This window comes from Solanum verrucosum, unplaced genomic scaffold, assembly GCF_900185275.1.
Source record: "Solanum verrucosum unplaced genomic scaffold, falcon-dt-bn FXZP01000229.1, whole genome shotgun sequence".
In the NCBI taxonomy this organism is placed as follows: domain Eukaryota; kingdom Viridiplantae; phylum Streptophyta; class Magnoliopsida; order Solanales; family Solanaceae; genus Solanum; species Solanum verrucosum.
The window spans coordinates 4459477-4477298 of record NW_026020011.1 but is presented as its reverse complement, the minus strand read 5'-3'; the positions used below and the strand labels follow the sequence as shown (position 1 = coordinate 4477298).

At 34.7% G+C, this 17822-nt stretch overlaps 1 protein-coding gene and 1 non-coding gene across 2 annotated transcripts; one reads left to right on the top strand and one right to left on the bottom strand.

Moving 5' to 3' along the window:
* Nucleotides 1-316: 316 nt before the first annotated feature.
* On the top strand, nt 317-2370 carry LOC125820410 (probable carbohydrate esterase At4g34215). Its single transcript, XM_049499840.1, has 2 exons — nt 317-907; nt 2025-2370. The coding sequence occupies exons 1-2, from the start codon at nt 317-319 to the stop codon at nt 2256-2258; spliced, it is 825 nt and encodes a 274-aa protein (XP_049355797.1). The 3' UTR covers nt 2259-2370.
* A 3327-nt stretch (nt 2371-5697) lies between these two features.
* TRNAP-UGG (transfer RNA proline (anticodon UGG)) lies at nt 5698-5769 on the bottom strand. Its single transcript has one exon. It is a non-coding gene; the product is annotated as a tRNA-Pro (tRNA).
* Nucleotides 5770-17822: the final 12053 nt, after the last annotated feature.

The following is a 17822-nucleotide window of genomic DNA, read 5'->3' as shown; positions in this document are numbered from 1 at the left end:
TTGTCAAATTTTTGAAGTGCAGTTGTGTTTGGATATGCATTTTACTTTATTATTTTTTTGAAATTTGGTGAGTGGAAGTTAAATTTCTTCCTAAAACATGCTTGAAAATATTCGAAAAATCAGATTTTCAAAATCTGATCAAATTTCATGATTCAACAGGTATTTAAGGATATTTTTTTAAAACAAAATCTAGTCAAACACTAGCATAATTACCTAATATTTACATATTTTGTTTCCTATAACTCATTGTCAAACTTAAATACAAGTCTCATTTACCTCTCATTCAATTTCATCCACCACATCCCCAAGAAAAAAAATGTTGTTGGCCTATATATTCTTGATTCTTTTGGCACACCCTTTTTGTGTCATTCCTACAAACACAACAACATCAAATGACAACAAAAACATAGTGATTTTAGCAGGACAAAGCAACATGTCTGGCAGAGGAGGTGTAGTAAACAACATTTTTGATTGGTACATTCCACCAGAATGTCAGTCCAATTCATCAATCCTAAGACTAACAAAAGGACTTTCATGGGAAGTAGCAAAAGAGCCAATTCATCAAGATATTGATTATTATGCAGTTTGTGGGATTGGTCCTGGCATGTCATTTGCTAACTCTATTCTAAAAAATGATCCAAATATTGGTGTCATTGGTTTGGTACCATGTGCTATTGGTTCCACAAATATTAGCCTATGGTCTCAAGATTCATTTTATTATAATCAAATGGTGAATAGGACTCGAATCGCGTTACAAGGTGGTGGGACGCTACGAGCCCTTCTTTGGTATCAAGGAGAGAGCGATACTCTGAATCTTGAGGATGCTAATTTGTATAAATCAAGATTGGAGAAATTCTTTACTGATGCGCAGAATGATTTAGGTGCACCTTCTCTACCTATTATTCAGGTAAACTTTGAACGTGTTTTTTTATATTGTCAGTATATATAGCTATAATTTATTTATTTTTGCTTTTGGTTGGGGAAAGTGGGGTTTGCATGACTTGCTTTAAACATATAGGCCAACATGTGAAGGTAGATCAAAAGTTATATATTTCTCATTAATATATACCAAGGACAATATATCTTTGGTTTTAGAAAATTGTAGGAATTTTCTTTTCTAAAAAATTAAAAAATAGTAAATTTTTGATTTGTGAAATGTGACTCCTCATAGATTATATTAATAGGATCTTATTCATGTATTATTAGAAATTCTTTACTTTTATGAGAATGAAGCTTTTTCCCTTTTTAGTAAATAAATCATTAAGATTTATTAAAACCAAACAAACAATGTTTCTCCATAATAAAGATATTAGATTGTCACATATTAAGTACTGTATCACCTACCTATCTTTTCACATTATATCTTAATTACTTCTTCTTGTATTTTGAATAGCATTTATAAGTTAGATATGTTAATAAAGTAATAGTGTGAAATTGTTTATATTGTTCGTGTATACAATCAAACCTTTCATAAAAAAACTCGTTGGTTTCAAAAAAATAAATGATAAAAAGGATATCTTTATATAGAGGTTTGAATGTATAACTTAAAACATGTATGAATATTATATCATCCAGAATTTTGAGATGATGGGTGTATTATTACGAAAAGATGGATTAAGAAATAAATTTGATCAGTTTAACATTTAGGTTTTTATCACTGAAAATCATTCAAATTTTAAAATTATAGGTAAAAAATTATTTGTTATCTATCCAAACCACTTAGAGAGGTGTTACCCAATTTTAGAAAGAAAATAAAACAAGATAAATGAAAGATTCAAATTTCTAGCTTCAGAGGTGCACCCAATCATTATCGCACAACATTATATGATACTTCAAGTGTGGGTTCACACATCTATGTTTACATATATTTTTAAAAATATAACACTACTATATATGAATTTAGGAGGGGAGCATGGGTTCACGTGAACCCGGTGACCCCCTCCTGGATACGCCTCTGTATATCTCACCTTGCTATCGCGGTGCTTATTCGTATGTTTTGGGCTTTATTTTTTGTGGATCCACAGGTGGCATTGGCAACAACATTAGGGCCTTATATGAAGGAGATAAGAAATGCCCAATTGGGGATTCACCTTCCTAATGTGAAAACAGTTGATGCTAATGGGCTCAAAGTAGGCCCAGATTATGTGCATCTTAGTACTCAAGCAGAGGCCCAGCTTGGACAGATGTTGGCCCAAGCCTTTTTGGAGTTTGGTTCATACACAATCCATAATTCTTTGGAGGTCCAAAAAAAGGAATAGAAATCATTATAACTTTTTTTTTATATATAATTTTATTCAGAAGATTAGAGTCTGAATGTAATTTAGGCCAGTTGATATACATGTTGGAAATTTATTCTAGTTTATGATAAATGATAATCTTTTTGTTTCAATTTATATCCAAAAAGTAACACTTAAGGATGTGACCTAGTGTTAATGAAGTTGTTGAGAGTCACGATGTCTTAAATTCAAATTCGAACGGAGATAAAAGTATTAGGTGATTTTTTCCCATCTGTCTTAACTTTGGTGGACAATATTACCTAGTAACTATTGCTGCTGGGAGGTTATAGACATCTCGTGTTATAGAATATGCACAACGAAAACAAGCATAAACTCAATCAACTTACATGTAAACTAAATAAACCATTAAATGAGATTACATACATGTTGAAATTTTTAATCCTTCACATTTATACTTGACTTATTTCATGTGATGAATACAAAATCCACCTGTAAGATTTTAACATGAAAACTAATAAGCACGATAAATGGTTATTATCAATCTCAAGATCGAGACATGAATTTTATCATCTAATTATTATTTTACAAATGCCATTTATTATCATCTAAGCTACTAGGCATATATTGACTCACAATAGAGTGTTACCCTTTGGCAAGTCAAGATAACAAGCAAATCGCATATATCATAATAATTATATCAAGATTAAAAGTGTACGTACATTTAATAATCTAAAAAACTTGGGTCAGCCCTGCAGACACAACAACATGGTAACAAAAAGCATATTCATTTTAGCAGGACAAAGAAACATGTCTGGCAGAGGAGGTGTAGTAACCGACATTATTGATTGGCAGAGGAGGTGTAGTAAACAACATAATGTAAGTCCAATTCATCAATTCCAAGACTAACAAAAGGACTTTCATGGGAAGTAGAAAAAGAACCAATTCATCAAATACATTGATTTCTATGCAATATGTGGATTGGTCCATAACAAATATTATATCTAAACACATGACTAATAATATTTGATACATATTATATGTAATTAGACGATTATATAAATCAAGATTGGAGAAATTCTTCACAGATGCGTGAAATAACTTGGATGCATATTCTCTACCTATTATTCACGTAATTGGAATGTCTTCTTCATATTAGTAGTTTTTTTTGTATTTACGTCGCTAACGAGGTGCTTATTCGGATCTTTCCTTATGTTTTGGGCTTTGTTTGTGGATCCACAGGTGGTATTGACAACAACAATTGGGCCTTATAAGAAAGAAATAAGACAGGCCCAGTTGGGAATTCAGCCTCATAATGTGAAAACAGTTGATGCTAATGGGCTCAAAGTAGGCCCAGATTATGTACATTTTGGACATATGTTGGCCCATGCATTTTTGGAGTTTGGTTCAGACACTCTATATTTTGGCTCCTATAACTATTTAGACATTCATCATGTTAAAAATAGGAAAAATTATGCAGAATAGCAAACATTTTGCTTATATTAGGTACTATAGCAGTTTGAGAAAATTATAATTTGCGGCTACAGTTTCTCCAATTATTGTTATTTGCCTAATTTATATAAATTCAAAATTTGTATAATTTTGATTGTATAAATTAAGAATTTTGTATATGCTTACCCTAGCTATTTGTATACGATTTATGAAAAAATCACAATAAATTACCATGTTTGTATATTGACAAGCGAAATATATAAACGGAGTTCTGAAAAATTTCTAAATGTATAATTATAGGATTTGTATATACTTACCCTATTTGTATATTCGCTAGCAAAATATACAAACTGACAGAAATATACAAACTGTAGCCTCCATAGCAAACAAAACTATAGCTATGAAACACAATTATCGAAACTATAACTATAGAGCTTTATTATGTCTATTATGTTTGCTATTTTTAATATTTTCTCTTAAAAATAACATTGCAACATTCATCAACTAGCTCAATATGTGGTGTATATTTTGAAAAGGAGTCTCATTATCGATGTATCGATCCCACACATTTAGACTAGTCCTAGCAGATAGGGGCAGGAAAAAGAATCGAGTCGTTCAAGATTGACAATCGGAAAAGGCAAAATGAAATCAGAATTTTACCGAAAAAGAATCTAAGGAGCTTGCTATGGAGATGAATTTTCCGCTAAAGGCAATATGAAAAACACCTATATTGTAATACGTAAGAGGGTTGCTTGGAAAGAAGGTCTTGGATGGTACCTTCAACATGTATAAAATTTTCATTCCTCTATCTATGTCATATTTTGAGATTCACTAACAAGCAATTCCAAGTAGGTCCAATATAATCTGATAAAAAATATTTGAAGATAAAATTTCAAAAACTACTCCTCAAATATATTGCCAAATGCTAGCTAAATATGTTGTGTGTAAAAAATTGCGAGTTTTTGGCTAAAATCATTCCTAAAGTATGACTTAAACTTAAAGTCCATCCTTGTGTTATATAAGTGAACAAAAGACATCCTTGCACTATCCAAAAAGTTGCAAGATTCATCCTTATGTCTATTTTTTTTAAAGAAACTCACGTCACCAACAAAAAAATGTGCCAAGTCGAATGAATATATGTACACATGGTGAAGCTAGTCAAGTTGGGTGATTTTTCTAATTTTAGAAATTGCGGGTTTAAATCATATTTGGACAAAATATATTCAAATTCTAAATATTCTTTGTAAAAAGTTTGGCCAAATACAACTCCAACTTCAGAAATTTCAAAGTAAGTAATTATTATTTTTATTTTCATAACTAAACGCCTACGTAATTTCACTAAATTTCCAGCATTTATGTACATCGTATAAAATGTGAATTGCATTGTATATAACGTACATACGTACTAAATATTTTATTAAACAAATTTCTAAATAGCTGGACGTAATATTTTTAAAATGAATTTTTTTTCCATAATCTTTCTAACCATCGGAACCTAGTTACCTACTGTATAAATATTTCAAGACTTATGTATTGTTGCAAGTCAATTTACTTGATGATGCAAAAAACATTTAAACTAACAACACATAAAATTTAAATTCTGAGAATGAAATATTCATTTCCTATCCATATCCTCATTCTTTTTAGGTAACTTTAACCTTCTCGTTGTTGCTAAGACACGACAAAATTAAAAAAAAAATATTTTTTTTATTGTTTTAATCAGTTTCTTAACAAAAATGTATAAGGATGTTTTTTGCTCACTTAGATAATATAATGATGTACAATAGATTTGAGTCACAGTTGAGAGATGGTTTTTGCCAAAAACTCAAAAAATTGCTCCCAATAAATACACTAATTGCAAAAAATGGTGAAAAATAGTATAAGGATGTTTTTTGCTCACTTAGATAATATAAGGATGTACAATAGATTTGAGTCACAGTTGAGAGATGATTTTAGCCAAAAACTCAAAAAATTGCTCCCAATAAATACACTAATTGCAAAAAATGGTTATGGGGCATTCCGAGAATCGAACTCGGGACCTCTCGCACCCAAAGCGAGAATCATACCACTAGACCAAATGCCCTCATACACCTTATATTCCATTTTGTATATTATAATTAAGATTTCACAAATATTAATTAACTAGACGTCATTGCATAAGAATTTAATTTAAGGACATGCAAATTATAATGCTTAAACAATAGGATTGTTAATAGTAAATTGCTTGTTTAGTGTGATTTAAGTGACAAATGAAGTAACGAACATTAAAATAATTAACGAGATTATATAAGTGACAAATATTATTAGTCTGTCTCCATGTCCAACAACGTTGCCTAGAAAGCAAAGATTTATTGAGCTTGAGATATTTAGTTACCGTACTTGAGGGCGATAATATGTGAGTATTGAAAATTACAAGTTAGGGGAATGTGTATGTTTAAAGCTAAATTCTAGGAACGCCTTGCGTGAATTCCGCTCCAAAGGCAATCCATATATATACACACGTTGTTTTTATTGTATGTGTGACTATGTAACTGTTGAAAAAAATCACGAATTTTTGAGGAACAATTGCACTTTTGGATTTTGACCGTACAACAATACTTATAACGGTACTACTAAATGATTTGTAATGATTTCAAATTTCAACTTTATAATGTAATAAGTCAACTTTTAAAAGGGATATCATAATAGCTATGTTTCTAAATAAATAAATTCAAGACATAAACCTAATTAAAAAAGTGTAGGTGCACAAAATTATGTAATTCCACGTGTGATAGTTGAGAAGAATAATGTATAAGCAGATCTTATCTCTATCTAAACAAAATAGAAATATTTTTTGGTAAAGATCATCGACTCACTCATATAAGTCCATTGATGTGAAAAACAATATGAAAGGAACAATAATAGCCCAAAATGAAAAAAAGAAAAAACACACACATAAAGCTAAGCAACATAAGCTCACAATAAAAATGATACTTCTATTATATCATCATCATAATTTTTTACAAAAAATAAATATTAAAAGAAACGTATTACCTCTGCAAGCATGGAAATCCTCTCTAGACAAAACAAAACCGATATCGAGATTAGTTATGACAATCTTTTTTCACTTATTATAGCATGCTACTTATAATCGATTACTTTAAGTTATCATTCAATAGTACTTACTAAATAAATCTATCAATCAATTAATCTTATGCTATCATGTGTATTAGCCCATCGATCTGGCACCCGGATCACCCAAATTTTTATGAGGACCTGCGTATTAAGTTGGGGAACCATCACGTATACTCACACCATTTTTTTCACGTCTATTTCCGCATGTACATACCCTTTTTCGGAATCCCACAAAATTCTCTTTTTTTCGTGTGTACTAACCCATGGATCTGGCGCTCGAAGCACCCAATTTTTTTTACTAAGGACCTCCGTATTGATTTGGGGAACCGTCACGTATATTCACACCATTTTTTTCACGGCCATTTCTGCATCTACAGGCCTTTTTAGGAATCCCACAAATTCCTCTATTTTTCGTGTGTATTAGTCTATGGATATGACGCTCGTAGCACCCAAAAGAAATTCTCAAAAAACTTTATGACGACCTCTGTATTTAATTGTGGAACTATCATGTATACTGACACTTTTTTTTTCACACCACTACCGCATCTACATGCTGTTTTTTAGGAATCCCGCAAATTCATCTATTTTTCGTGTGTATTAGCTGATGGATCTGTCGCCTAGAGCACCCAAAATATTTCTCAAAAAACTTTATAAGGACCTCCGTATTGAGTTGGGGAAACGTCACGTATACTCACAACATTTTTTTCACTCCCATTTCCGCATCCAGAGCCCCTTTTTTAGAAATCTCGCAAATTCCTCTATTTTTCGTGTGTATTAAGCCTATGGATCGGGTACCCAAAGCACCCAAAAGTTTTTTCTCAAAAATCTTGATGAGGATCTCCATATTGATTTGGGGAACCAACACGTATATTCACACCATTTTTTCCACGTCCATTTCCGTATCTACATGCCTTTTTTAGAAATCCTGCAAAATTTGCTATTTTTCTAGTGTATTAGCCCATGAATCTGCCGCCTGGAGCACCCAATTTTTTTTCTCAAAAAACATTATGAGGACCTTTGTATTGAGTTGGTGAACCATCGCGTATACTCACACCATTTATTTCACACTCATTTCTGCATCTACATGCCCTTTTTTAGGAATCCAGAAATTCCTCTATTTTTTTGTGTGTATTAGCCCATGGATTTGGCGCCTAGAGCACCCAAAGTTTTTTTTCTGAAAAAACCTTATGAGGACCTCTGTCTTGAGTTGGGGAACCATTACGTATACTAAAACCATTTTTTTTCACGCCCATTTCCGTATCTACATGCCCTTTTTTAGGAATCCCTTATATTCCTCTATTTTTCGTGTGTATTATCCCATTGAACTGGCGGTCAGAGCACCAAAATTCTTTTTTTCAAAAAAATTTATGAGTACCTCTGTATTTAGTCTGGGAACCATCACGTATACTCACACAATTTTTTTCCACGCACATTTCCACATGTACAGGCCCCTTTTAAGGAATCCCGCAAATTTCTCTATTTTTCGTGTGTATTAATCCATGGATTTGGCGTCCCGAGCGCCCTATATTTTTTTCTCAAATAACTTTATGAGGACCTCCGTATTGAGTTGGGGAACCATCACGTATACTCACACCATTTTTTTCACTCCCATTTATGTATCTACAAGTCTTTTTTTATGAATCACACAAATTTCTCTATTTTTCGTGTGTATTAGCTCATGGATTTGGCGCCCAGAGAAAACAAAATTTCTTTCTCAAAAAACTTTACGAGGACCTTCGTATTGAGTTGGGGAACTAACACGTATAGTCACACAATTTTTTTCACGCCCATTTGCGCATTTACAAGCCCTCTTTTACGAATCTCGCAATTTCTTCTATCTTTCATGTGATTATTCCATGGATCTATCGCCCAGAGCACCCAAATATTTTTTTCTCAAAAAAATTTATGAGGACCTCCGTATTGAGTTCGAGAACCATCACGTATACTCACACCATTTCTTCACTCCCATTTCTCCATCTATATGCCTATTTTTAGGAATGTGCAAATATCTCTTTTTTTCGTGTGTATTTAGCCCATGGATCTAGCGCCCAGAGCACCCTATATTTTTTTCTCAAAAAACTTTATGAGGACCTCTGTATTGAGTTGGGGAACAACACGTATACTCAAACCATTTTTTTCACGTCCATTTCCACATCTACCTACCTTTTTTTTAGAAATACCAAACATTTCTCTATTTTTCGAGTGTATTATCTCATAGATCTGCCGCCTGGATCACCCAAATTTTTTTTTCTCAAAAAACTTTATGAAAACCTCCGTATTGATTGGGGAACCATCACGTATACTCACACCATTTTTTTCACGCTCATTTTCGAATCTACATGCCATTTTTTAGAAATCTCCAAAATTTCTCTATTTTTTATGCGTATTAGCCCATTGATCTGGTGAACAGATCACCCAATTATGTTTTCTCAAAAAAGATTATGAGGATCTTCGTATTGAGTTGGTGAACCAGCACATATACTCACACCATTTGTTTCACACCCATTTATGCATCTATAGGCCCTTTTTAAGGAATCCCGCAAATTCCTCTATTTGTTGTGTGTATTAGCCCATTGATCTGGCGCCTAAATCACCCAAAATAATTTTCTGAAAAAACTTTATGAGGACCTCCATATTGAGTTGGAGAACCATCACATATAATAAAAATATTTTTTTCACGCCCATTTCCGAATCTACAGGCTCTTTTTTAGGAATCTCGTAAATTCCTCTATTTTTCGTGTGTATTAGCCCCTTGATCTGTCTCCCAGAGCACCCAAAGTTTTTTCTCAAAAAAACTTTATGAGGACCTCCGTATTGAGTATGGGAACCAATATGTATACTCACACAATTTTTTTCACGCCCATTTTCGCATCTATAATCCCTTTTTTTAGGAATCGTGTAAATTTCTCTATCTTTCGTGTGTATTAGCCCATGGATCTGGCGCTTAGAGCACCTAATATTTTTTTCGCAAAAAACTTTATGAGGACCTTTATATAGAGTTGGGGAACCAACACGTATACTTACACCATTGTTTTCATGCCCATTTCCGCATCTACATGCCTCTTTTTAGAAATCTTGCAAATTCCTCTATTTTTTGTGTATTAATGACCATGGGCACCTGGAGCACCCAAATTTTTTTTCTCAAAATTTTTTATGAGGACCTCCATATTAATTTGAGGAACCATCACGTATACTCACACCAATTTTTTCACGCCCATTTTCGCATCTACATGCCCTTTTTAGGTATTGCACAAATTTATCTATTTTTTGTGTGTATTAGCTCATGGATCTGGCACCAGAGCACCCAATTTTTTTTCCCCAAAAAGCTTTATGAGGAACTCCGTATTGATTTTGGGAACCATCACGTATACTCACACCATATTTTCACGCTTATTTCCGCATCTACCGGCCCTTTTTTAGAATCCCGCAAATTCCTCTATTTTTCGTTTGTATTATCCCATGGATCTGGTGCTCAAAGCACCCAAATATTTTTATCAGGACCTCAAAATTGATTTGGGGAACTATCACTTATACTCATACTCTTTTTTCACTCCCATTTCCTCATCTACAAGCCCTTTTTTTAGGAATTTCGCAAATTCTCTATATTTCCTGTGTATTAGCCTATGGATCTGGCGCCAGGAGCTCCCAAACTCTTTTTCTCAAACAATTTTACGAGGACCTCCGTATTGTGTCTGGGAACCATCACGTATACTCACACAATTTTTTTAACGCCCATTTACTCATCTACAGGCTCTTTTTTAGGAATCCCGCAAATTCCTTTATTTTCTGTGTGTATTAGCCCATGGATCTGCCGCCCGGAGCACCTAAATTTTTTTTCTCAAAAAATTTATGAGGACCTTCGTATTGGGTTGGGGAACCATCACGTATACTCACACCATTTTTTCACGCCTATTTTTGCATCTACGGGCCAATTTTCAGGAATGCCACAAATTCCTTACTTTTCGTGTGTATTAACCCATGGATCTGGCGTCCAGAACCCACATTTATTTTTTCTCAAATTTTTTTATGAGGTCCTCCGTATTGAGTTGGAGAACCATTACGTATACTCACTCCATTTTTTAAGACCATTTTACCAGGCCATTCTTTTGGAATTCCGCAAATTTCTCTATTTTTCGTGTGTATTAACTTATGGATCTGGGTCCCGGAGCATCCAAAATTTTTTCTTCAAAACTTTAAGAGGACCTTTGTATTGAGTTGGGGAACCATTACGTATACTCACACCATATTTTTATTCCCATTTTCGCTTCTACAGTCCCTTTTTTAGGAATCTCCCAAATTCCTCTATTTTTCGTTTGTATTGGCCAATGGATTTAGTGCCCAGAGCATTCAAAATTTTTCTTTCAAAAAACTTTATGAGAATCTCTATATTGATTTAAGGAACCATCATGTAAAGTCACACCATTTCTTTCACGCCTATTTCCGCATTTACAGACCCTTTTTTAAGAATTCCGCATATTCCTCTATTTTTCGTGTGTCTTAGCCCATGGATTTGGCGCTTGGAGCACCCAACAATTTTTTTCTCAAAAAGTTTTATGAGGACTTTCGTAGTGAGTTGGAGAACCATCACCTGTACTCACACTATTTTTTTCATGCCCATTTCCGCATCTACGGGCCCTTTTTCTACGAATTTTGCATATTCCTCTATTTTTCGTGTGTTTTATTCCATGGATCTGTCGCCCGGAGCACCCAAATTTTTTTTTCTCAAAAAACATTATGAGGACCTCTGTATTGAGTTAGGGAAACATCACATATACTCACACCATTTTTTTCACGCCCATTTCTGCATCTACAAGACCTTTTTTTAGGAATCGTGCAAATATCTCTATTTTTCGTGTGAATTAGCCCATGGATCTAGTGCCCGGAGCACCCAATTTTTTTTATCTCAAAAAACTTTATGAGTAACTCTGTATTGAGTTATTGAACCAACAAGTATACTCACACCATTTTTTTCACGTCCATTTCTGCATCTACATGCCTTTTTTTAGAAATCCCGTAAATTCCTCTATTTTTTGAGTTTATTAGCCCATGGATATGCCACCTGGAGCACCCAATTTTTTTTTTAGAAAAAACGTTATGAGACCTCAATATTGAGTTATGGAACATCACGTATACTCACATCATTTTTTTTCACGCCCATTTCCGCATCTACAAGCCCCTTTTTTAGGAATCGTGCAAATATCTCTATTTTTCGTGTGTATTAGCCCATGGATCTAGCACCCGGATTACCCAAAATTATTTTCACAAAAAACATTATGGGGACGTCAGTATTGAGTTGGTGAACAATCATGTATTCTCACACCATTTGTTTCACATGCATTTCTGCATCTACATGCCCCTTTTTAGGAATCCCGTATATTCCTCAATTTTTTGTATGTATTAGCCCATGAATCTGGCTCCCCGAGTACCCAATTTTTTTTCTGAAAAAGCTTATTTAGTACCTCCGAATTGAGTTGGGAAACCATCACGTACACTAAAACCATTTTTTATGCCCATTTCCGCATCTACAGACCCTTTTTAGGAATCCCGCAAATTACTTTATTTTTTGTGTGTATTAGCCCATTGATCTGGTGGTCGGAGCACCTAAATTCTTTTTTTCGAAAACTTTATGAGTACCTCCGTATTGAGTCTGTGAACCATCACGTATACTCACACAATTTTTTTCATGCCTATTTTCCTCATCTACATGCCCTCTTTTACAAACCCCGTAATTTCCTAGCCCATGGATCTGTCGCCCCAAGTACCCAAATTTTTTGTCTCAAAAAACTTAATGAGGACTTCTGCATTGAGTTGGGGAACCATCATGTATAGTCACATCATTTTTTTCACGCCATTTCCTCATCTACATGGCCTTTTTAGGTATCGTGCAAATTCTTCTATTTTTCGTGTGTATTAGCTCATGGATTTGGCTCCCGGAGCAACCAAAATTTTAGTCACTCCCCCAGCCTACACCCTAGGCAGGACTGGCACTCGAGAATCAGATAAACTGAGAATGTTTAGAAAATAACATTTAACTTAGCCAAAATGGCAACTCAAGTCTTTAAATCAAACAACAGAAATAGCAAGACTAAAGAACTCATATCTAACCGTCTATGATACCTCTAGATACTAAGAGGGATGTCGGGACAAGACCCCCAATCATCCTAACAACTGAAATAACCAAAAGCGATGAAGCAAAATATAACCAAAGGAATGCTCCGGAAAGCAAAGAGGCTCACCAACTAACTCTGAGCGCTTAATTGGATCAACGAGACGCTGGGTACTGATCCTGGTTACATGTGTCTACATCATAAAATGATGCAGGCCAAATGACATCAGTACATTGAATGTACGAGTATGCGAGGGGAAAACTAAACATGACATAAGCTTGAAAGGAATCTGAAGGAACACTTACCTTGGGTTTACTCAACTCATGAATACTCAACTCAAATGCAAAGTAAAAACAACAATAACAATGCAGTTTATACAAATCATTTAAAAAGTAGGTGACAATTCAATGTATTAAAGAAATACAATAACAACTCAATTACATATAAAGTAATATAATACTGTGGGAGTTTCTCTAACCGACGACTACCACTATGAGCCTAAGTGATGATACATCGTCTCGCCAATGCTGCCAGAACTGTCCTATACTTTGCCGTCATATAGAACGCTTCAACTAAGTGGATCCACTAGTCTATGCTAAAAAGCACAAAGGAATCATCTAAAAATTATGATCCTTTCTACCCATGATGGCTATATGGTTTATGGAGACTTGAGTTATTATGAACTCGCGTCCCCATATCAATGCTCAATACTACTCCCAAAATATACTCAGCTCATATGCTTTAAAAAATAAAACTCTTTCTGGGATTTGAGATAATTACTTAAAAACTAGCTCAAAAGCTGTCACGCCCCAAGCCTACACCCTGGGAGGGACTGGCACTCGAGAACCGTTGCTGGCCCCAAGCGAACCCTTAGCCTGACTTACTTAACTCAGTGGAAGATTCTAAGCATGAGTATAATGATCAAATGAATTTACTCAAATAGCTTAATAATATAACTTAGAATGTTAAAAGAATTAAACATTCAACTTGGCCAAGATGGCAATTCAAGTCTTAACATAAGGTAAAATGAGAAGACTAACAGACTAATAACTGACTGTCTGTGAAGCCTCTAAACAACTGAGATGGATGTTGGGACAATCCCCACAACATCCTAATGAACTAAACTAGAAAGCGAATAAAAGAGTCCTCCGAAATGCAAGGAGGCTCACCAACAGACTCTGAATGCTCAAGCTTGATCAACGAAGCACTGGATACTGATCCTGGTTACCTGCGTCTGCATCATAATAAGATGCAGGCCAACTGGCATTAGTACATTGAATGTACGAGTATGCGAGTTGGAATGCTAACAAACATAGGCTTGAAAAGATTCAGAAAGAAACACTTACCTTGACTCTTCTCAACTCCTGGATAACTTAACTCAAAATAAAGCAATGGACACATGCAATAGATGAAAAGCTTTATAAACAGTAAAAACAACTTAGTTCGTTAAAGGAAATGCAGTAACAAACTCAACTTTACTCATATAATAAAATAATATAGTTTCTGTGGGAGATTATTTAACCGACAACCACCACTATGAGCCTAAGTGGTGATACAACGTCTTGCCCGTGCTACCAGAACTGTCCAATACTTTGTCGTCATATAGAACACTTAACTTAGTGGATCCACTAGCTTAACTTATGTGATCATCTAAAAAGTATGACCCATTAATACCATATGACTACATGGTTTATGGAGACTTGAGTTAATATGAACTCACATCCCCATATCGGTGCTCAATACTACTCCCAAAAAATATACTTAGCTCATATGTTTTAAAACAACTTCTTTCTTTGGTTTGAGATAATTACTCAAAAACTTTGCTTAAAAGCTCTCTTGGAATTGATGTTCTCTTTTCTTGCTCAAATGTGAAAACATTTATAAACTCTTTGGGAATACTTAGTTCCCTAATAGCTTTTTGAGAAATGAACTCAACTCTTTACTCTTTGCTTAACTTGAAACTTAAGTCTTAAAATAAAGTTCAAAGCATTTGCAAAAGACTTTATTGAAAAGACTCGAAGAACTTTCTAGACTTGGCTCTTGATTTTCCTTGAATTTGAATTTTTGGATTCAAGGTTATAATTCATGTTTCTGGATGATTTCTCTAAGCGTTTTGAAGTCATTTAGAGTAGTTAGAATCAATGGAAAGTGTTAAGACACTTTAGAATAACTTAAATAGGCTAAACGACGAAAAAATTGGTGAAAAATTCCGATCCAGACACATCCCTGGCTCGCCGCGCCAGGCCCTAACTTACTGGGGCTTGTTTACAGTGTGCCGCCCCAGCCTCCTGGCGCTATGTTCCCAGGTGCGTCTGACGAGTTTTTCAACTTGTTTTCCGATCCTAAATCATTTTAATCTGATTCTGTTTCCCAAATTTCACCTTAGATTTCTTGTACCAAAAATCATATACACAAAATCTAACCCAAACAACTCAAGGAAACAACAGTTAATCATCAAGAAACTCTTAACTCACCACTCATGTTCAAGAACGAAATCAATTCAAGAACAACTATCAAGAACATCAATTTCCCAATCCTTTAGAACGAAAGTACGCTGAATTTAACATGCTTGGCGCGTGGGTGAACTAACCCAACGCTATGTGAACTCACATAACTTGTAGGGATCACCCCCGACGAATTCCACAAGCCAAACTTCGACGATCTTGAGCGTTCTTGCTTCTTCTTCTCCTTTCTTCTTAGCCCTAGCGTGAAATTCCAAATTCTAAAATTGACTAAAATATGATTTGACCCATATTAAACTCCTAAAAACGGATTAAAATAACAGGGCAATGAAAAGACTAAAATACCCCTTAAAATTTCGGATTGGACATTTCCTTAATCCAACAGCCCAACTTCCATCGGGCATAACTCACTCATCCGAACTCGGAATCACGGAAACTTGGCGGCGTTAGAAAGATCATTCCAAGAGATTTCCAACTATATCTGTAACTACACCTAACTTATCCTGAGCTAGGAGTTATGGTTATTTGAAGTTGACCAAAAACTCACTTTAACTTACTTAAAAATTTCCGGATTTCCTTATACTTTCCAAAAATGACTATTTCCAGATTTTAAACTTTTTCTAGTTCTTTCTAGTTGCGAGATTTTACAAAAGCTTTCTTGGAAATCGGTGTTTCCTCTCTTGCTCAAATGTGAAAACATTTTAACTCTTTGGGAATACTTAGTTCCCTTATAATCTTTGAATAAATGAACTTTAATCTTAGTCTTTACTCAACTCAACGCTTAAGCCTTAAAACCAAGTTAAAGCGTTTGTAAAAGACTTTTGGAAAACTCTATGAACTTCTCTTGACTTGACTCTTAACTTTCCTTGAATTGAATTATGGATTCAAGGTTTATGATCTCATGTTTATGGATGATTTCATGATGTTTAGAGTACCTTAAAGTGTAGAAATCAACTAGAAAATATAGGTACGTTGCTAGGGAACTAGTACGGAAAGAAGTGGGAAAAGATGGGAGAACTAGCATCCCTGGTGCTCTGAGAGGCGCAGCGCCCCAGAGCCCAAACTTCAGACTCTGAAGTGGGGCACTCTGGGAGGCGTGACGCCCCAAGCCCGTGCCCATAAATTCCCCGATTTCTTCTTCTTTGTTTTTGAACTCTAAACCCTCTAATTTTGATTGGTTCTTTCCCCAAACTCTTAGAATCGACTATATCATCAATATATGCAAGATTCTACTCAAAAACACCCCTAAATTCATGAATCAAACTCAACAAATTCCAACAACAAGAACCCACAAGATTTCAAACGAATTATCATCAAGAACTCATAATATTTTCTTTCAAAACAACATAACTTCGCTGAATTGAATCATGATTGGCACGTGGTTGAACAAACCCAACGCTATGTGATCTCACATACCTCGTAGGATTGAATTCTTGGCGAAATCCCCAACCAAAATTGTACGATCTTGACGAATCTTCTCCTTTCTCCTTTTTTCTCTTTTCTCCAAGCCCTAACGTGAATTTCCAATTGTCTCAATTGATCTAATTCTGATTAGACCCCAATTAATTACCAAAAAATGAAATTAAGTCATGGGGTGGTGAAAAGACCACAATACCCTTCTAAAATCCGTATTAGACTTTTCTTTTCTGAACAACCCAAATTCAAATGGGAATATCTCACTCATACTAACTCGGAATTGAGCAAACTCAGCGGTGCTGGAAAGATAATTCCAAGATATTTCCTACGGTATCTGGAGGCACACCTAACTTATATTAATCTAGGAGTTATGGTCATTTGACGTTGACCCAGAACTCAAACTTAACATAACTTAACCATTTTTCTAGATTTTTCATTCTTTCCAAAACGACTCTTTCTAATTCTTTCAAATAGCGAGGTGTTACAATTTTTTTTCTCAAAATCTTTATGAGGAACTCTATATTGAGTTTGGGAATCATCTGGTATACTCACACCATTTTTTTCACGCCCATTTCCGCATCTACATGACCTTCTTTAGAATCCCCGCAAATTCCTCTATTTTTAATATGTATTAGCCCATAGATCTGGTGCTCGGAGCACCCAAAATTTTTTTCTCAAAAAACTTTATGAGAACCTCCGTATTGAGTTTGGGAACCATCACGTATACTCACACTATTTTTTCATGCCCATTTCCGCATTTACATGTTCTTTTTAAGGAATCCCAGAAATTTCTCTTTTTTTCATGTGTATTATCACATTGATCTGGCGCCTGGAGCACACAATTTTTTTTTCTCAAAAACCTTTATGAGGACTTCCGTATTGAGTTGGGAAACCTACACATATACTCACAACATTTTTTTCACGCCCATTTCCGCATCTACATGCCCTCATTTAGGAATCGTGCAAATTTCTCTATTTTTGTGTGTATTATCCAATAGATCTGGTGCCCGGAGCACCCAAATTTTTTTTCTCAAAAA

What these genes read in the sequence shown, in the direction of transcription:
- LOC125820410 (XM_049499840.1), top strand. Translation starts at nt 317, where the DNA reads ATGTTGTTGGCCTATATATTCTTGATTCTTTTGGCACACCCTTTTTGT. An exon ending in CTTCTCTACCTATTATTCAG is followed by an intron (nt 908 to 2,024) that starts GTAAACTTTGAA and finishes GTGGATCCACAG; the next exon opens with GTGGCATTGGCAACAACATT.